The 22,451-nt window shown below is 36.9% G+C and overlaps 1 protein-coding gene and 1 long non-coding RNA gene across 3 annotated transcripts in view; both read left to right on the forward strand.

The window, feature by feature from the left end:
- Positions 1-22,451, forward strand: part of TMEFF2 (transmembrane protein with EGF like and two follistatin like domains 2) — a 230,249-nt gene that overhangs the window by 176,497 nt on the left and 31,301 nt on the right. Inside the window, exons 6-8 of one of the 2 annotated variants that reach the window (XM_019462757.2) lie at positions 4,915-5,063; positions 5,802-5,861; positions 10,533-10,592. In XM_019462757.2, the coding sequence (XP_019318302.1) occupies positions 4,915-5,063; positions 5,802-5,861; positions 10,533-10,592 (269 nt within the window). The remainder of the gene's footprint in view (positions 1-4,914; positions 5,064-5,801; positions 5,862-10,532; positions 10,593-22,451) is intronic. The other variant, XM_019462767.2, reaches the window with a different exon arrangement.
- Positions 10,603-17,114, forward strand: LOC109274849 (uncharacterized). Its single transcript, XR_002083862.2, has 2 exons — positions 10,603-13,360; positions 13,610-17,114. It is a non-coding gene; the product is annotated as an uncharacterized LOC109274849 (long non-coding RNA).

Consider the following 22,451-nt stretch of genomic DNA (forward strand, 5'->3'; position numbering starts at 1 on the left):
CAAATTAAAGGAAGGAGGTAGGTAATCTTTTTCAAAGGCCAGATAGCCCAGAGTTGGGTGAGAGTTTATATGAACCTATCACTGGTTCTTTCTCCTACATGTTAATGTCTCCATAATGACTGTTCTCTTTTTTTTTTTTAATTTTTTTTAACCTTTATTTATTTTTGAGACAGAGAGAGACAGAGCACGAACGGGGGAGGGTCAGAGAGAGGGAGACACAGAATCTGAAACAGGCTCCAGGCTCCGAGCAGTCAGCACAGAGCCCGACGCGGGGCTCAAACCCACAGACCGTGAGATCACGACCTGAGCTGAAGTCGGACGCTTAACCGACTGAGCCACCCAGGCACCCCATGACTGTTCTCTTTAACTTCATCCAAGTCCATCCTGCCATTCTCTCAGTAAGTCATTCAGCAGTCGTTACCGATGACCTTGCTATGATGCCCTCCACCAGGTTCCAGAAATCTGAAGGTAAAAAATACACATTGCCCTTAAGAAAGTTGTAGAAAGTGAAGGTATGAACTAATAAATTGGGACATCAACAATGCAGTAAATGCCACCAGAGTTCACTCTCCATACACATACACAAATTCATTTATTCATAACAACACACAAAATCTTTCTACCCTGTGAATCTGAACTTCCAAAAACTCCAAGCTCTTAAAAGTTTTGAAGCAGTGCCTTGGAGAAGATGTGGTTCTAAAATGTACAATTTCAGTAGTGTCATTTAGAGTGGATGTTTGTGTAGATGTGTGTGTGTCTGTCTACGTGTGTATTTTTATAAAAAGTAGAAACACCTTTAGATAGAATTTTGCCAAGGGTACAATAGTCTAAACAATTGATGCCTTCTGTAGCCAGACTGATTCAGTGCATATCAACTTGTTACTTGTTGTTATAACCAGATAATAGTTCAGAGTATCTTCAAATGAATGTTTACTGATACATCCTTACGATACTAAAAAGTCTGGATCACTTGTTTGGGAAGTCAGATACTAAAAGTCACTGTTATTTAAATTCATAAAATCATGATAAATATTCTAAGAGCAGACCTAATCTTATTTTGTTCACATCCTGTACATCCAAGGTATTCTGTTAAAGAGTAAATAGTAGGAATTTGGATCTGCTTTGTTTTTCATTGTACTGAACAATACGTAGAACAGTACAGGTTCTGATATCAAACTGTCGATACTGGAAACTAGGTTCTTCCCTGTACAAGCCATGTGACGTCTCCAAGCTTCAATTGTCTCATCTGTAAGATGGAGATAATAGTAACTACCTCATAGAGACAGACAGATGAAAGAGGTAGCTGCATATAAAGCACATAGCACTGGGGCGCCTGGGGGGGCTCAGTCGTTTGAGCATCTAACTCTTGATTTTGGCTCAGGGCATGATCCCAGGGTCATGGGCTCATGCTGAGCATGGATAACCTGCTTAAGAATCTCTCTCTCTCTCTCTCTCTCTCTCTCTCTCTCTCTCTCTCTCCCCCTCCCTCCCTCTGCTTCTCTCCCCACTCATGCTTGCTCTCTCTCACAAATAAAAATAAATAAATAAAATAAAAATAAAGCATATAGCACTGGGACAGGCCCTATCATTTTTTTTAATGTTTATTTATTTTTTGAGATAGAGAGAGACAGACAGAGCATGAGCAGGGGAGGGGCAGAGAGAGAGGGAGACACAGAATCTGAAGCAGGCTCCAGGCTCTGAGCTGTCAGCACAGAGCCCGATGCAGGGCTCAAACTCACTGACCACAAGATCATGACCTGAGCGGAAGTCGGACCCTTAACAGTCTGAGCCACTCAGATGCCCCATTGGACAGGGACTATCATTAAGTAAGATAGTATTATTTTTGTCATTATTTGATCTCAGAACATTTAATATCTGTCAAGAAATTATTTTGCTACCCTATGTCTGTGTTTATGGCAATATAGTAATGACAATTTGTATTAATTCTATAAGAATATAGAGTCATGTCACTGTATTCATTTCATTTATTTATCTATTAACTTGCAGTTATTGAATGATGAGTGTATTGGGTGGGGTAGGGAACACAAGGGTAATTTAACTACTACCAATAGAGTTTCAGACTATCATCCTGGAATCCTGCATTGTTTTCTAAGTTTAATAAACTCAGACACAAAAAATAACTTGAAGATACCTGCAAAGCCCTTGTTATATAATTTGCTCTTTAGATAGATGACAAAACATGATTTCTCTCTGTTATGCTGCCAGTAACAGATAATTATTTTGGTGTCTTTCAAGGAGATAATCCCCAGAATCTAACACAACAACAGTAAACTGGTTTGAAGGTAAATGGAACCAACTTTTAAAAAATAAACGTCAGTATCCTCCCCTCTTTATTTACCACAAACGGTTAAGGAGACCAAGGGTGATCTACAAAATTACTTTCCCAAATCCACTGTGAAAAGGACCAAAAGTTCTTTGAACATGTAGGCAGCTCCCAATCTCAGATTTTTCAGATGCCAAGAATCAGCCCAGGTCCCCATGTTGTGATCTCAGCAGCAACATCACAGCCGAGGTAGGAACTCCACTCCTCAGTGACTTAAGCATTTGGAGATGGTTACCATCTGTCCTAGCTATTTGTTCCTAAACAGGTGAAAGTAAAAATAACCAAGTGTTCCTAAAGCAATTCTTTTACAAAAAAAGAAAGAAAGAAAGAAAGAAAGAAAGAAAGAAAGAAAGAAAGAAAGAAAGAAGAAAGAAGAAAAAGAAAACAAAAGTTAAGTGCATTAGCACAATTTCTGCCGGCACTTTTAACAGAGATCTAGGTAGTTCTGATACAGATGGTCTAAGGACTACACTCTGAGCAGCCCTGGTGTGTAGACAAACCCTCTCTCACTTAATCAACACATGGATCAAGCAGTGATTCCCAGGAAGTAGATCCAGTGCCAGGCGGACTGCCTAAGAAGGCAGAATCGTAGTCTCTACCCCCAGAGTTACTGGGGCCCAGAAACCTGCTGATAATTCGTATATTTACAAGTTTTCTGGGAAAGTCTAACATACAGCCAATGGTGAGAGGAAAGGGGCTATATTTTACTTCAACACATCCGTGGGTGGTCCTTGTTCCACAATTTACTAGCTCCCTGACCTTATAATTGCTCCATCATTGATCTATAACATAGTTGTTGCAAAGATTAAATAAAGCAATGCATGTTAAGAACCCAGCATGTAGTAAGCTGATTATTATTGTTATCATTATATGCCCAGCTCTAAGTAAGATATATAGAAGTAAAATGTGTGCTTCACCACTTCAAGAAGCATATAACCTATTTAGAAAAATGATGTAAATATTAATAGGAATTTAAAATATGAGTTTAGGGGCGCCTGGGTGGCTCAGTCGGTTAAGCGGCCAACTTCAGCTCAGGTCACGATCTCACGGTCCGTGAGTTTGAGCCCCATGTCAGGCTCTGGGCTGATGGCTCAGAGCCTGGAGCCCGCTTCCAATTCTGTGTCTCCCTCTCTCTCTGCCCCTCCCCCGTTCATGCTCTGTCTCTCTCTGTCTCAAAAATAAATAAAACGTTAAAAAAAAATTAAAAAAAAATAAAATACGAGTTTATATTCTAAAGCAATGACATATTTACACACATGTAAAACATAGTCTGAGTAACAAAGTAGATTGTAAAATACGGAGAATTATAATATAAGAACATAGGAAAAGTCATATGAAGTTTGCTCAAATAAATAAATAAATAAATAAATAAATAAATAAAACGTCCAATACTGGGGTGCCTGGGTGGCTCAGCTGGTTGAGCGTCCAACTCTTGATTTCGGCTCAGGTCATGATCTCATGATTCTTGGGATCAAGCTGCTATTGGGACACTGCATTGATAGCATGGAGCCTGCTTGGGACTGTCTCTCTCCCTCCCTCTCTGTCCTTCCCGTGCTCACACACACGTGCTTTCTCTCTGTCTCTCAAAAGTAAATAAATAAACTTTAAAAAAAATAACAAAATGTGTAATTCTGCTAATTCAGGCAATCTAATTCTCACTAATTCACCATTTTAAGGCATATTGTAGAAAAATATTAAAATCATGAGTGCTAATCAACTTCTACTTATTACTTACAAGAATTAGAAAAAGTATATATCTGGGAAAGGAGTCCATGGAGTAGGCATCAAGGAGCCCACAAAAACTCTGAAATTTCATGCAAAACATTGTTTTATGTGAGTATGAATATTTCTGAGGAGAGAGCAGTACCTTTCATTTGATTCTCAAATTTGATTTCTGCTCCCTCCCAAAACGTTAAGGACCATCAAAGAGTCCTGTTTTAGTTCTCATCATGTGCATCCTTATGTATGCTGAAAAAATATAACTCCTGACTGCATTCCAAATAATCTCCTTGCTTACTTTCGTGTACATGTCCTTTGAATCATTTTCTTTACGCTCTCACCATTCAAATATCCTGAGAATAGAAGTCACATGGTAAGATCTCATTTGAGGAAATTGTAAAGCAGACTTTCATGGCTACCTCAACCTATTCAAATCCTACAGGCATCAGCATGGAAGTTTATGTACCTGTTTTAAAAGTTCCAGCGGCCAAGATTTACTGATGATTATATTCCCTTTTTATTATTATTTTTTATCCATTTCTCAATCTTTTGAATTATTTTCAATTAGTCCTGTGCTTTTCATCTCAGATAGAAAAGTGAAGGAACTTCCCTGGAAGGATACAATTCACTTTTGCCAACTTGTATGTTGCCAACCCAGCACTTAACACTGTTGATGTTACAGGTTTTTGATTGAGGTAAATTGGTGTATAACATTGTATAAGGTTCCGGTGTGCAACATTATAATTCGATATTTGTATGCACTTCAAAGCGATCACCATCCTAAGCCTAGTTACTATCCATCAGCATACAATTAAGCCCCTTCACCCATTTTTATTTCTCTTCTCCTACAGGTGTGTGTGCAACATCGACTGCTCTCAAACCAACTTCAATCCCCTCTGTGCTTCTGATGGGAAATCTTATGATAATGCATGTCAAATCAAAGAAGCATCATGTCAGAAACAGGAGAAAATTGAAGTCATGTCGTTGGGTCGATGTCAAGGTAATGTTCGTACCAAAATTCATTTCAAAGCATGTTTTTAGTCTTCGTGTAGAAGTGCAGAGTGAAGATAACTCCTTATTAGGCAAGCTATTTCATTTCCGAAAAACAGTTCTGATTTATAATGGATAGCAGAGTCTACTGTAGCATTTTGGTGATTATAGGAGTCTCAGGGTCTGTCAGCAACAGTCCGTATCTTTTTTCTATATAATGGGACTGTGTCTTCATAATGCCGTAAACACAGAAGCCTGTATTTAGCAGACAGTCTCGTTGCAGAGGGAAAAAAGGGCCAAAGTCATTTTTAGCAAAGAAGCTGAGGATTTATTAGCAAGCCTTGAACTTAAAAACAAATGGCACCATTTTTATGTGTTGATTTCAATAGAAGTGTTTCAAGTGCATTTTTTTAAAGCACAATGTACTAGAAAGTTCTGTTTTGTTTCTTATTCAGAAACAAACGTTTCCTGGCTTTTTGACTTGTTATTCTTTCATCCACCTTATCTCAGTTGTAATTGTGAACCTACTCTGCCCCAAACTTCAGAAAGCTGATATCATTCTACTATTCGCTCTCAAGCAAATTGACATAAATCTGTCTTTGTGTACAGGTTGCTTAGAACTATAGTGGTAAAATTTCCTTAATTGTCATGAAGGTACTATCAGAGGAGTAATGTAAATTTGACATTAGATGTTTAGGACGCATTTGATCAATCTTTTAATTGTTATTTTTTTTTTTTTTTAACGCAGATAACACAACTACAACTACTAAATCTGAAGATGGGCATTATGCAAGAACAGATTATGCAGGTACTTATAATGTTCTCTACTACAGAATATGAGCGCTTCTTTAAGAGAGTTCTGAAAGAATAATTTTTACCGTTGAACCTTAGTTGAATCTTCCAAGACTTCTGACATGTGCTGATCTTCTCTCGCTTAGTTCAAACCTTCAATAAGCAATAGTGAATTTTTGTTGAAGCAAATAAAATACTTTTTTTTTTGCCAGAGTTAAAGCAATTGTCAAAATGTCAGCAAGATATAACTAACTTGTTTTGACAGTGCAAACGGTACAAATGACAAAACATTTATCAAATTAATGGGCGTCAATGGAAATTAATGCAGTTTTTGGCAGCATATCGTGATGAATGCAAACGTTCTTGCTTGAATTTTCATTAAAGTCAACAAGAAAAAGCTTTGCTAGTCTCTAAAAACACTAGAAAGGACAGCTATAGATAATAATACAGCCGATCTCTCTTTCATGCAAAGTTAAAAAGGTAGGTGTAAACTATTTTCAAAATAACAAAGTTCTTTAAAACTACAATGTAGCTTCTGACGTCTGCAGAATTATCAAGCATTTATATAAAAACATACATTTTATTAGCAATTATAGAATGCTATTTTGAGAACTATTTCTATCTAATGTAATGCTTCTAGAGTGAGAGATAGTTGATGGGCACGCAAATAGCAGATCATAAAATTTTATAAAATTTTGGATTGAAATATAAAAATAAATTATTGATGATAACGATATGTAGAGGTTTTTTTTTATTTTTTAAAGAGTTTTTCATTTAACTATCAAACAGTAGTGACTCAATTTAGTCAATCGAAAGTGCTTCTATCTGTATTATCATTCATTTTTTTCAGTTATTGCATTTTCTTTAACAGTATTTATGAAGTTATATTCATATACAAAATTAAACTCAATGAAACTGAAGAAAGGTAATCAGATATTGTACTATGGATACCTCATACCGGATTTGGATTTGGAAGTAACAAAATAATTTTTTTTTAATTTTTCATTTTTATTTTAATAATTTTCAACATGTAAAACCTTTTATGTGCTAGAAGCCCAGAATCATCATGAGCAATAATACATGAAAAAACATTAGTTCTGCTATTGTATAGGTGTTCCCAAATGTCCAGCTAAGATATTAGCAGGTATTCCTTAAAAAAAAAGTTGTCTGTGGTCAATAAGTTTGGGAAGAGCCTAGGTAAACAAATGACTTTCTTACCCAGAGCACCTCAGAGCTCTTTATGTGCACTGTAAAATTTTTAAGAGATATGAATCTTTTATTAATTAGTTAATTTATTTAATTTTTGTTCCAATACATACACAATGCACACAAATGTAGGCTGGATAGTATAATGAACCGATATGTATTCATCACTCAAATGTAGTAACCTGGTCCCATCCCAAACTCCATCCCGTTTCAGCATTTTCAAAATATGTGGAAAGAAATCCCAGAAATTACATCATTTTATTCATAAATACTTTAGCCTGCAACCCTAAAAGATCAACACTTTTTAAATAAAATCTCATTATTATCACACCTAAAATGATTATGAATAATCCCTTATAATATATAGCTTTTATCAAACTTATTTGATAAATAACACATGTTTTGGGGGCGCTTTTACAGCACTCATGTTCCCAAGAATGCACTTTGAAATATGCTGATCCACCGGAAAATATTAAAAGTAATAGAAGATTATGAAAAATCGAGGTCTGAAGCTAATAATATACATTTTAAATATTAAATGAAATCAAATTTAAATTCTATATTTTATTCTAAACAATAGCTATATCTTGAAGGTATTATAAGCTGCTACCTGGCATATTTAATTTTACTGTAGCCTAAAGTATTTGAAGATTTCATAAAGATTTCACTTTCACATAAAGAGTAACTAACTGTGCTTAAAATACCTTTATACCTGTTTTGCAAACTAATTCGCTTGGGAAAAAAAATCTTCAAAAAGTTAATATTATGAAAATGTTCTCTATTGAACCATCCATCATTGAACTCATAGGAAAATCAAGCCTCTCCCTGAAACAAAGAACTTTTCAAGTTGATTAGCATCAATATGCATATATATGTGAGTTTCCGAAATTGTACATTAAATATCATAATGGAGTTTACCGCTCTCTCATTGTCATTCATATTACATATTTACAGTTTGCCCATTTTCAAAGAGTTTGGGAGTTGAAATATTGTTCCAAAAAAATTCATATTTGAATTTGGCTTCAAACAAATAATTTCTGACCTTCAATGTCAATGCTTTCAGTTGGCATTATTTCCTATCTTATCACTTTATTGAACATGAGAAGGAAAGAGAATGTGTTTTTAAATCCAGGCAAATGGAAACTATTCAGACCCTCCACGTTGTCCAAGGTCTTCTAGTTTGACATGAGATTTATTTAATAATTTCCGACGAAAAATTTTTAAGATAAAAGTAATGTTTAAAAATACATGTTTGTTGAAATCCACATTTAAGACAGGAACAAAGATAATGTCAATTGAAGCTTGCAGTTTCTAATTAACCATTGATTGCATACTTTAAAACTCCCATGGAATTTAATTTAGATGTCTTTATTTTCATTGGCAATCTTATTAAAATACGATGTATACCCCTCGTTAGACATTATTTAAATAATAGCCATGTCCCTCAACATTTCCAGGTTCCCAACAGTATTTGCATTTTTATAAATTTGGGGATAAAACATTGGGAAAATAAAAGGAACCAAACAGAGACTCAGTATGTCATTGTCCTCTTAATTTCTGTTTCATATTTTCAAAACTCCCCAAGGAGGGAAGATGGGCACTGTGTGACTCACATTCCTAGAAGTTTGCTGTGTGTTCACAAGCTCATTCAATGTCACAGTCACTTCCCCTGTTAGACAAACATCCATGGATGCTCCCACTGAAGGGAAATACCAGTCTTAACACACTCTCATTTTCTTCTTACATGTCCTCAATACTATATGTGAAAAACCTTTAGCAACACACCGTAGTTTCCCCTTTGAGCCTACCTTAAATACAAGAACACACATTTCTGATTAAAAAAATGAAAATATAATTTAAAGAGAGCCTAAACCTAAAAATAAATATCTTGTGTCTCATATTTAATATCATTTAAAAGAAAGAGACTGCAGTAAGGACCAGCAAGAGCCGATTTGCAAACAAATAAATGCAAACTAAGAGAGCCATGCCTCCAACAACACTAAGCAGAGGTAGACTACAGTGTGACTGGATTTGTGCAGAGCTGTGAATTCTGAGACCTCACAGGCGTATACCTGAAATAGAGATGAGGAAAACAAAGAATTTGCCAGATCATCCCAGCCACCACTGCTTTCTGGTTGTACCTAACTTGGGTCTCTCTTCTGCCCTCTCTCTTTTAATGAGACTCAAGACGTTAGTGAGTCCTGAATCAAGAGCTTTGGCTCTTTGTTTCAAGGCAGAGTGACAAGACCCTTGTCTGATAAACTAAATGGGCCACTTAGTGTTATTCTTCTTCATCAGTCTAAGACTCGGGCTTCGATTTAGGTCTTTCTATTTACTTGCAGAAAGTCTCCGAGAACAAAAATCTCCACAGAGCTGGAGCTTTTGAGGGTTTCCATTGTTTGAAAATGTTAATATTAAACTTTCTTTCTGGAAGTTTTTGTAAATAGCATATTTTATAAATAGCAAATGTTTTACACCTCTTGAAATCTGCAACATTTTCTTTTTAAAAAAATTTCCCTCGTGTCTTGACAAAAAAAAGGAAGCCCAACTATTGTGTTTTTCTTCATCTGGCATATATATTTTCTGATTATATTGCTTTTCTAGCTGAAAGTCTGATCATGCCTCAGAAGAACTAGCTACATGATCTTCCAGGGAAAATTTACTTGGTTTTATGTTTGTAAAATATACACATATACATAAAGATGCGCAAAAAGCAAAGCAAACCATGAATTTAAACTGTTTTGTCTTTTACCATCTAGAAAATAAAATGAATTTTGTTTCATGACATTTTGTACCAGTTTCCAAAATAATCTGTGGTGGCTTACAATTAAAGCATATTCAATGAGATCGTTAAAAGAGAAAGTGAAAACACAAAGCATAACTGTAGAGGAAAATAAATATATCAGCAACATGGACTATTACAGTTACTGCATTTAGCCCTAAGCTTCCTTGCAGCCAGTGTATAAAGAGGAAATGTGATGAATTCGTTCATTCAGCAAATATTTAGAGGCCCTGCTCTCTGCACTCCACGGGGCTTTACAAGGGTGAACACATCATTCTAAGTCTCTGCTAAAATGCAGCCTAGGCTTTCAGTGTCTGATAATAAATAAATAAATAATCAGGTCAGGAACCAAACAACTAATTTCTCTAATGCTAAGTTCTAAAAGAATATTTGGCATAGATCTTATAAGCCATCACTGGAAAACATAGAATGGATGATATCTTTAACAATAATTTTTATGAAATTTGCCTGTAGGCTTTTCATATGGCTGGGGAGATTTTTTTTTGGTAATAATTTCCTATAAATTCTAGACCACAGAATTAGAATACGTGTAACTCAATGATAGTCTCTCTGGGGCAGATTAAAAAATCAGTTATGTTTATGTATATTTCCAAATTGGAAAAAAAATAAATCCCAGAATACTAAGGGAAATGGCTGTTGAGAGAATGTGTTCGGCTTATCTTCCTTGTGTGTCTACAGATTTGACGGGAACTGGATTAACAGAAGAGTCAGAAGGCCCAAGTAAAGATAAAGAATATGGTAAATTATAATGTGTATATGGGGAAAAGAAATTTCCCCTGCTTGTATTAGCAGTTAATGAAAAAAGTTAATCCTGAGTCATCTCCAGTCTTGGGAGGAAGCCAGGGTCTTCCCAGCTCTGAGTTTAGGTACAGGTATGCATGGAGTCTATTTGTCTTCTTATCGTGCATTACACTGTGGCCTTTCACCGTTTCTTGTAACATTTAGAGAAGATTAATTCTTTTTAGGTAAGTTTCTCTTTAGAAACCTCTCCCTTATCTTTAAGCAATGCTTTAGATATGAAGTTTGGGTCTAATTTAGATAGTAAGCTCAGGTCTAAAAGATGAAAGGAAGAAGCCAGAAGTATACATTTAACCAAATTCCATACATCCTACTATTATTCCATTGACTCATTTGTTCACCCTGAGAGGAAACTGACATCTTGAAAGGGTATCTAGTCTAAGTGAATTGTCATAACTTGTTCTCTGTAGAAGCCTTGGCAATTTACAAAGGCTTTTCACGTATATTGTCTCCTTCAGTCTCGATGACAGAAATGTGAGGGAGATATTATATGCATTTGACAGGTGAGAAATGGAGGTTCAGGGAGATTAACTAAAAAGGGTATGCGATAGAGCTAAGGTTCAAACCATCATCGCTAATTCCAGAATCCAGCAAAGTGTGAATGGTATGGGACCAGAGGAGACGTGTCACTACTTAACATTCTTAGACTTTGGGACCCTCCTCTGCACCTTAGAGGTTAACTCCTTGAGAGTTCCAGACTCAAAAATGTTTCACCATGATACCTACATTGTTGTGAAATGCTACAAAGAGTTCCTCCTCTCTTCGAATCTGTCTCTGTCTCATAAACATCCTACAAGCTCTGTCTTCTTTGATTTTTAAATTTTACTCTTCTGTTTTCTATTTCCTCACATAGACAAGAGAAACCAAAGAGAACAGTTTTTGCTACCAAGTAATCCTACATTAATAGAAAAAGTGTGTGTGATACTTTCTAGGTTTACAGAGATCCATTCCCATTACCTTATTCGCTCTCATGTCAATTCAATAAAACACAGTTACAAATACTAGGGGGAATAAAATTGTGGCTCAGAAAACCTAAGTGGTTGACCCAGAACTGGACACAGTATTTTGACACATTGACCAGCCACCCATGCGAATACAGCACTTGCTTGATTAATCTACTATTTGCCTCGATTCCTCTTCCACTATATGTATATCGACATGAATATCAAGTGGTTACATATCATATTTATAACATGAATTAATTCAGTCATGTGGAAAAAAATCTGCATTTAAAATGGAAGCTTTTTCCGTTTGCTCATGAACACAAAGAGCACTTCACCGGAAAGCATGTTATGTCTAGGCCAATAATTTGATCTGTAGGAAATAAATAAATAGCAGCAAATGCAGGCAGCAGCGTGTAGCACAAATATTGGTATCAACAGTGAAATAAATAAAAACGTTTGCCCAGGCTATTACAGTGCCACCAGACTAGCCTAGAATATTTAAGCTCAGGAAATGAATTAAGATGTCAAGATTTTCTCAAGATTTCTGAGGGAAAGTATCTCAATTCAAGTATTTTCCCCTCTGGGATTTACATTAGACTGCTGCAAAATTCATAAAGCTTTCTATGAACTCTAGCTCACAATTTTTCCTGCTCTCTTGAACTTCTGTGCTTTCATTGTTTTCTCCATAAAATCATGTAGCCAGTCATCTGTAATATTATGTTATGTTCATGGTTATAGATAAACACAGAAATGGTATTTGCAATACAGATGAACGTTTCCTACTGAAGAGTTGCCTTGGGCCCTGGTAGACTCTGGAAAACTTTGTGTTTATGCCCCAGTTCATAAATGCATCCTGCATCATTTATGTGCTCTTTTTCCGATTTGAAATGCTCCTTTCTGAAACAAATTGTTCACTTTGAGGTGTTACTCATGTACCTTTCTCTTCCATAAAGGTGTGGCAGGCAATTAGTGGTTAAGGCCACTAAAAATCAGGGCCGAGTTTAAACACTGGCCATGCTTTTGATTATTTAACCTGGAGCCAATTAATTGACCTTTCTGAGCCTCAGTTTCCTCATCTGTTCGATGGAGATAATAAGCCTCCTTCCTTAGGGGTAAAGTTTGAATATAAGGGGCACCTGAGTGGCTCAGTCAGTTAAGCATCCCACTGGGACTCTTGATGTCGGCTCAGTGTGTGAGTTCAAGCCCCACAGTGGGCTTTGTGCAAACAGTGTGGGGCCTGCTTGGGATTCTCTCTCTCCCTCTCTTTGCCTCTCCCCTACTTGCTCTCTCTCTCAAAAAATAAACTAAAAGAAAATTAAAGTTTGAAATTAAAAAGACATTATCTAACATATTAGCAAGAAACTAGCCAAGCCAGCTATTTGTTATTATTTTCCTTCTTGTCTGACAATTGAAAATTTATTAATGGACAGTGTAACACACTGTATGGGCTGTGGTCCAGCCATATGATATATATTCAGAGTTTTTGTACAAATACTTTCATTTCTGGACTCCTACAATTACAAGGGGTTTCTTTTTTTCCTACTCAAGTCGTACAATAATTTGTCGCAAGAGATTTTGGCAGACTTTTTAATTCATCTGTAAAGAAGTATTTATTGAGCACCTACCATTTGTAAGTCTCCAGCACGTTGATATGTCTAAATTTTCACATGGCTAACTTTTCAGTTTGCCTCCAGGCACAATTCTATGTACAATATAGTTTGATCGCTTTAAAATAATATGATCACCCGATTATTAAAACATGAGGTTCAAGGGGCGCCTGGGTGGCGCAGTCGGTTAAGCGTCCGACTTCAGCCAGGTCACGATCTCGCGGTCCGTGAGTTCGAGCCCCGCGTCAGGCTCTGGGCTGATGGCTCGGAGCCTGGAGCCTATTTCCGATTCTGTGTCTCCCTCTCTCTCTGCCCCTCCCCCGTTCATGCTCTGTCTCTCTCTGTCCCAAAAATAAATAAAAAACGTTGAAAAAAAAAATTAAAACAAAACAAAACAAAACATGAGATTCAAATAAAAATTTAGTAAAAGGACGTAAGGCTTGACAGAATTGCAAGATCGTGATATCGCTTACATTTCTTTTCTTCCTGACCTTTAAAGTTAGTCGTTTGTATCCCAGGGTGTTTGTATGAAAGAACTGCACATTCATTCTTTAAAAGAAGCCTGTGTAATGGGTGACCATAGTGATGGGAAAGTATCAAGCAGAAATAACAGGAATGTCATATATAAGAAGTTATGCCCATTATGCGAAACATTCTTTCTACTGAGAAAAGTTAGTGTTTGTACATCATCAACCAGCAGACACACAGATACACACACACCTTAAAGAGTCAGAGCATCAAGGTCAGAACAAATGCGTGCAACAAAAGCTAAGCATCAAGGAAAAGAGTTGCATTTCCTTGCTGATTAGCCTTTGTTGCTTTGTTTAACACAGGAGGCAAAGAGGAAAGGCTGGTTGAACGTGAACATCTAGATACCACGAGTGAAAGTGACACAGTTCTCCACCTTAATTTACCCTTTTACCTCAAGCCTGTTATTTCCATTCCTGGGAAAAGTGGCATAAATATGGGTAGAACGTGAGAAACCGAAAGAAGACGAGGATATGTCCAAATGCTCTGCATAATTTCAAGACACGCTGTTTTCCATAAAACTAATAAATAGAATTCAAGCAGTTTCAAAAAAAAAAAACCCAAAATATCCAGACCACTTTGATTGCTGCTTTTGTTAATGAGTCTGATATGCTTCACATATATGAACCCACATTATCAAGCACATTGAAAATTCAGTTCTCACATCTTGATGATTTGAGATTGTGTACACATATAATCAACTAAAAATGTTTTTAAATGTCTTTGAAACTAAAATCCCTCAGAAATATTGTGTTTCTAAACACTGTTCCTTGTTTCATGGGTCATAGCTTGTTCCCTTTAAGCTGTTCATTTGGAAATTGCTCAGACTTTTGGTTTGAACTCAAATGTAATTAAGAGAAATCTAACTGGTGAGCCAAACTCCAGGCATAACAATGTATGAAAATCAGTGATAAGGCTTGAGGGAAGTGGGGTGGTCCAATAACATGAAAATACTAATGAGGACCAGGGAGGTTAGCACCCACACCCACCTCTGAGTCCTGAAACACAGGAAAAGAGGGTAGAGAAAATGGCCATCTTGTGAGAAGACTAAAAGCGTGTGGTATTCTAGGAGAAACCTAGTACTTCAGGATGCAAGAAGGGAGATGAGAATTTCAGTGAAACTTCTGAAGATGTGGGGTGAGGAATTTGCTGATTATGGAGCACAGTTTCTGGTGAGCTTTGGGAAGTGGATGGAAACTGGGGACAAAAAGATAGGCTTAGTCAAAGATGGAGAACCAAAACCAGCAGCACATTGTGGACATGGTGATTCAGTGGAGGTGGGCAACTGGGACAGGACAGGGCAGGAATCGGATATTGACTAAATTTGGTATAAAAGCTCTTGGACCTGTAGACTTAGAAATCTAAATTTTCAGCACACCAGGAGTAAGCTGTTGTTCAGCAGTGAACTCAAATTAATCAGATTCAATGTCTGTGTGTTGATTTGCAATGAGAAAGCATTACCTGGAGGACTCGGGTCCCCTGACCAATGCGTTCTCTTCTTAGACTTGAATTCTCTGAGAAGCCCAGCAGGATGAGGTCACTTAGTGAGCTTGAATAGAGGATATATTCTTCAGATATTTAAGGTAACAAGCTAAGATACAAATGTCTACACTCTAAAGATACCTACCACTACCCTCAGATCGAGATAGGGAAGTGCCTTTGGCCAGGACATGCTCTCCCACGGTCAGAGCTTACCTGACACTGTTGACCTGTGTTATTCTCCTTTGTCTGAGTTGCCATTTCTGCCTAATTCTTGTCCAGTCTACCTCTTTTCCTAGATATAATACATTTAGTCAGGGTGACGTTGAGGCCTGTTCTCCCTGAAGCATTTCATGACTTTAAGGCATTCTGGTGCTCTGGTAAAGTACAGAGCAATCTTGTTATCCTTACTTTTGAATCCCTCTGGGATCTCACTCAATAACCCTAGAAATGACAATATTAGTACAGAATGTCAGCATTAGCCATATTGGATTGGTAGGTCCTCCTTCACTGTGAATCCTGTAAGAGTTTTTACACAACATTAATTTCCATGGCCATTCTTTAACACGTAATCCAAAGACATCCGACCAATAACAAAGAAGAATGAATAAATCTTAGAAAGCAAGTTTAATTTTTTTGGTATTTACTAAGACTTTTATTCTTAGCATTTATGCTAACAAATACCCTTTATGGTGATAACGTTAATGTTTTGTTTCATAGAACAATGAATTTATTAATTATCCCACACAGAATGAGACGGAGAGTTCTCCAAAGAGTTGTGAACGCATTACCAATGTTTGATAGTGTTACATAATAATGCCTAAAAAATATATACCAGGCCATTAAAAAACCCACCGTTTTTCCACTTTCTCTTACATTTTCTGAGATTCAAAGCTGTGTGTGCTATCCAGAAAACTCCCTCTCGAGACTATTTCGTTAAAAATTTCATTTAATACTGGAAATAAAGGTCGAACAAAAAAAAACGTTAATAAATTTTTAAAAATCACTCAGAAAATGAAGCTGAAAAACAAGCGCCATTTGTCCTCCAGAAATTAAGTATTCCAGAAAGGGCATGTTATTAGTCTACAGAGTTTAAACCAACAAGCAATTAGTGTTTTGTCAGGCAGCACACATCCAAATTCACTTCTGCAGATTGACTGTTCACGTACAGTCACAATTATTTTACAAATCTTGCACCACTGGTTTTTTTCCTCTTGATTTTTCTGTTATTTAAAGAACCCCAAGGAAGTTGGGGGTTTCCAGTTGCTTGAAATAATCTCTGAGCGAATCCCACTCCTGTCCCCACATCCCTGGCTACTCACCCCTCCTCACAGTTGGCACATATACCTCTGTTCTCAGATTCTGGTTTTTAATGAAATGTAGCTGTGGGAGCGTAAGGAAGAACTTAACGGGTAGGCCAGGCAAGCTTATCTCTGTGGTAGTTTTAGTAGAGTATTCACATTGTCTTCTACAATTCGAACAATCAATAGGAAGCATAATATCCCATCAGCAACGATAAGCAACCATTAACTCTCAGTCTTCTCAGTAGATTATCAGGCCTGTATTCTAGCTTTCAAGCTGGCTGCATTCTGCAACTTAGCATGTTTCTTAGCTGTTTACTTTGACCATGAATCGGTATATGCTTAGGAAATAGAGCTAATTATAATGTTACCCTAAGAAAACTGTTGCCATCTTCATTGTCCTCATTATCATTATCATCATCATCAGGAAAATAATACCACTGTAATAAGATAACTTAGTTTATTCCAAAATCAGTTAGAAAGTATGTTATCTATTGTTTTGAATTTTCTGCAAAACTATTCTCCAATGATACGTGCAGTCATATTTATTTCTTAATTCCATTTGAATTTCAGAGCCCATGACTTACAAATAGCGTTTTGTAGGGGTGCCTGGGTGGCTCAGTCGGTTAAGCGGCCGACTTCGGCTCAGGTCATGATCTCGCGGTTCGTGAGTTCGAGCCCTGCGTCGGGCTCTGTGCTGACTGCTCGGAGCCTGGAGCCTGTTTCAGATTCTGTGTCTCCCTCTCTCTGACCCTCCCCTGTTCATGCTCTGTCTCTCTCTGTCTCAAAAATAAATAAACGTTAAAAAAAAAAAAAAGATTAAAAAAAAAAAAACAAATAGCATTTTGTAGAAGAAAGAGGCGGGAATAGGCCTGCAGAAACTTTTGCTTCTTTTTTTCTCTAGTCTAAGCTAACTTGAAACCTAAATAGGTATTTAACCTCTCAGAACCTAAGTTTTCCCATGAGTAAAATTTGGTAATAATATTAGATTATATTTTTTTCCGAGATTTATGATGTTGTAACCAAGTACATAGCTTTAGTGCAGAAATCATGAATTTGAGGGAAAGTTGCTGACCATGACCTTATGACCGAGGTTTTCAAATAGGGTGACATATGACAATGTCTAGGGACATTTTTGATTGTCTGGAAGAGAGTGGATACTACTTGCATCTAATGGTTGGAGGTCAGGGATGCTGTTAAACATCCTGTGATGTACAGGACAGGGCTCCACAACAAAGAATTATCTAACCAAAATGCCGATAATGCCAAGTTTTGTAAATCCTGCTTTATGGTGTTAGAAATTATGGTAAAGCACGTATGACATTGGTTCTACAAATTAAGTGACCTATGAAATCCAGAGCTGGGTTTCCTGAGCATTTTTAATTCTCCTGTGCCACAAAAGGAGATACAATCCCAGAAACGAGGATCATTGGCTGGGTCCAAACTTTTTATCTCACTGCTTCACACACACGTGTTCTTTTTCTAAAATGATGGTTGTCCCATTAACGGAAATGTGTTTTAAGGTTTCACAAATAAGAGAGAAGATCTGTTTCTGAAAAGGCTTATCAGAATAATAAAAATTCATCTGTCTAAAAAAGAAGATATATTCTTAGCTATTGTAAGTAATTGAAGAAAGTCCCAGTCATAATTGGGCTCCTTATCTTACTCACTATCCTGAAGTAGTATTTTAATAACCTGGGTCCCTGCCCTGCTTCTGTTCGAAGCTGTGTCATCTTTTAGTTCACATTAGCTGCTCCTTACAAATTTTGACCAAATTGCAGACCTGTTTGAAAGATCATTAATGATATTCTTTGAGAAGTCAAAAGCAACCATTTCTTTATATTATCAGGCACTTTTACAGTATAAATCTTTGTAAACCTTGCTTCGTAAGAATCTATTTAAAATCAACTGGCTAAATTCTATTGAAGCGTCCAACAGCAATGCTTAAGACTAAAATTGTGTTGTTCACGGAACTAAATGCTTGATATGTATAACATTAGATCTCAGGGATTCATGAAAAACCTTCATAAGTGAAACAGAAGGGGAAGCTGAAGAGGTCTCTTAAATGCAACTTAGCGGTCAACTAGACTGTGCCACACTCCTCAGGGAAGGACGCTAACGGACAATACTGTTTAGAAGCTCCCAGGCATAGACCCTCCTTGGAACAGGGAATAAACCTTGCTGCCTCGGTTGGCTGTCGTAAAATAAAGTTATTGGTTTTGTAACAAGGACAATGAGGATATTTGTTTAAAAAGACAACTTAAAAAATAGCAGAGACAAAGGGGAATGATAAATGAGCAAGTCTTTGCTACAGTAATTACTTTAGTATTGAAACAAATGAATAACTTTCACAGCAATGCTATTTTCTGTCTCAGATTATACTACTACCAATTCGTATAGTATGTGTACCGTTGACCTTTATACTGGAACAAAAAAGTACCTAAGAAAGAGGTGTTGGTAAATAAATTGTCTGAGAGATCTGTGTTAATGTTTTGAAAAATTTATGATATTCTTTTTGGAAACAGAATATCTCTGAAAGGTGGGACAATTTTTTTTTTCCATCTACACTAGCTTCATGCCAAAAGTGAATCATTGAAAGAAAAAAATGAAGTAAATCTTTCTGGCATAGATAAATGAAATAACATACAAATAGCCATTTATTGAAATCCATTTATTGAAAGTTATTCTCTATATAGCTTGTTAATTCCCTACTGAGATGTTTTGATTTTGTGGAAAACACACTGGACAGGTTATCAAAAGACCTAAATTCTAAACCCAGCTGCTCAATTTACAAATGTTACATAATCTGGGGAAGTCTCCTGTCTTCTCTGAGAATCTTTAAAATGAAAATGATATGTCTTCTACATTTTTCACATGTTTTAGAAATGAAAGCCCTTTGTGAGATGTGACTCACTATGCAGTTACTGGGAATTATTGTTGGCACAAATTGTTGGCACAAACCTATTCTAACATGTTTTCCATATTGTCATTAAAGTTGTAATTATTTTTCAGGTTGAAATAATTATTTAATGTGGATAGCATAATTTGATCTAATTTTTAAAAAATTCAAACTGAAGAGTTTTAGGTTCTAAGTTTCCATTTTTTCTATTCCTGCATATGAATATATTAATTGGGTGATATAAAAAAATAAACGACAAGGCTGTTTGACTCAGTCTTCTTTTGCCTATATCTAAAGCTTTGAATGTATGCCCCAGGTAGTTCTGTTCCCTGCTGGTTGGCTTATGCCTTGTTCAGACTCCCTTTTCCAAAAGCTCCAAAGCCATTTGGAGCAGCCATTCATATTGTTACAATGTTTTTTCCCCTCAATGTGTTCCCAAGGAATGGAAGAGTTCATTTCCGCAACATGCGTAGAATGCTTCAGAACTCGAGTAAAAATTGTATTATTCTAAGGTAATGTTATTTAGCCCTGTTAAGAGAACTCTATTACAAAACTTGACTGTAGCAGTATACCAATTAAAATTATGAGTTAGAAATGTGAAGAGCCTATTCCAGATAAGACACACTCCATCATTCCCACATTTTGGTTATGAGTTTACCTACTGAGAATTTCATCAGTAAATCCATAAATACTTCCAGTAAGGCAAAGGAGGGATTTTAAGTTGTAACTCTTGTCCTCTCTCTTCCTGGGTAAACAGAAAATAAAGAAACAATCTAGTCCCTTGTGTTCATGAAGATTAAATTTTCACCCCTTCCCCTCATATAAATAAGTCTGTATTCTGTATTTAAATTTCTTTGAAGATATAAATTGTCTGCTTTCATAATCACCTAAATGTATTAGCTAATAAGTCTCAGTATAAAAAAGAAAATTATTTCTTTGAATAAACAAGTTTTCCTCCTCATTGGGACTCGAGTTCCATGGTTGCCCTTTATTCCTTGAAAAGAAAAAGAAAAAAAATCTGTAGTTTACCTCCTTAATTTATATTTGCCATTACCTTACCATGATATTTTTAGTAGATGGGCTACCCAAGGTTTAGCCGTATATACCTACAAACTATTATTAGACTTTGTATTTAATTTTGAGCCTTGAAATAGCATGGTTCATTCACTGCTCTATGTGACATTTTAAAAACCTGAGCAAACAGTATTATTCTTGGGAAAGAAAAGCTCTTTCTCACTAGGTTCAGGATTTAGAAACAATATTGAATTGATTTGAATCAGAAAATTGTCTCTGGAAACCTGAAGTGAATACAAACGTTAGGAAGATGATCTCACCTCTTACTTCCTGCCTTGGCCCTGCTCCGTTTCTTTCGAGTGGTTCTTAATATTCGTTCAAACACGTATGTGATCAGATCCATCCCAGAGCCACAGTTCGCTTTCGTTTTTGTCTGAGCCTAGGCTTACTGGGCTCCATGCTTCACATCTGCGCGAGCCTTCTCTGCCCTGGGATGGAACCCTGTTAATAAGAAGCTCGTTATAATTATCCTACCAGGGACTATCATCTCAGACGCCAAGACCCGCTTGTGTATTTTACTACCGTTCCTTCACCCCCCAAAAAAGAAATTGGTAGTTTTAGGTGAACAAAACTCACCTGCCTTCCCCTTCAGGCAGAATTCTTACATTCCTTAGGGTGACAAAAGTGTGTATCCCTTTCTGCCCCTAGGAGGAAAAAAAAAAAAAAAAAAGACTAAGACGCGTCATTAATCATGCAAACTGTCTACTACAACAGTGCCAAGAAAATGATCATTCCCATACCAACCATCAATATTCCTGACACCTGTCTAAAAACACGGGTCATGCATATCCATCTGCCTTTAAAGAAGTGTCAATGTGCAAACATCCCTTCACTATTTTTAGGGTCATGTTAAAATTATTCATCACCTACCTGTCAGTTCATCCAATTTGTCATATTATCCTGATCTGCCGATGTCTATTACTGGCCATGTGCATTGTGTTTTTAGAGCATTAAGGGATAGGATGTTTTTGAAACGGTCAAACATATAAGAGGCAGTGATATCTTGCTGCAGGCCAGAGTTCTTAACAAGAAATTACTGTGCTCAGTGTCCCCCTCCCCACGCTTAGTGGTAAATGCAGATATTTGGGATTGCTGTGACTACTTCAAGTTCTACTGGCATCTAGTTTCTGGTAAATGAATTCTGGTTTCTAATGGCTCTCGTTTATATTTCCGTCTTGGAAAATGATTCCAGTGGGTTAAAAACACCCCTTACAAATGAAACAAACCTTTTAAAATTAAATGGCTGAAGAAAAGTTCTTCTGAGAAAACCGTCCACATTCACATGCCTCGAAATACCATGTTCTATGAAAAATTCAAAATTACATTAAAATTTTAGTAGGAAAATATGATTCAGCATCAGAAACTTAAACAATATAATGGTGTACCGCATCTGTTATTCTTAATATAAAAGTCATAATCCCTAAAATGCGTGAGTCCAGTTTTTCACTGATCTTACATCATTTTAGCCTTCTTATTTTATACGTAACATACTTTTAAAACTGGTATTATCTCTGTCCCCACCCTCTTTACCCTTTTCCCCCCTTTTACCTGTTTCCATTATCTCCTGTGAAATGGGTTACAGTATCTTTGAATAACAGAGGCACTTCCCCCCAGGTGGGGAAATCTCAGGATTGAGATGTAATGCCCCTTGGATCTCATCATTGCTGCACAGTGGTCCCCAGGGAGACCTGTGTTAGCTCCTGCATGTGGTCATAACCTTCTGAGCCTTGGTGTCCTTATATGTAAATCACAGGCCTTGAATACGTGATCTCGATGTCCTCAGGTAGTAGTGTCATCTATTAACCTAAAAATGATGACAGGGGCGCCTGGGTGGCTCAGTCAGTTGAGCGTCTGACTTCGGCTCAGGTCACGATCTCACAGTCCGTGAGTTTGAGCCCCGCATCGGGCTCTGGGCTGATGGCTCAGAGCCTGGAGCCTGCTTCCGATTCTGTGTCTCCCTCTCTCTC

This window comes from Panthera pardus, unplaced genomic scaffold (genome assembly GCF_024362965.1).
Source record: "Panthera pardus isolate Hobbes unplaced genomic scaffold, ASM2436296v1 HiC_scaffold_10, whole genome shotgun sequence".
NCBI classification, from domain to species: domain Eukaryota; kingdom Metazoa; phylum Chordata; class Mammalia; order Carnivora; family Felidae; genus Panthera; species Panthera pardus.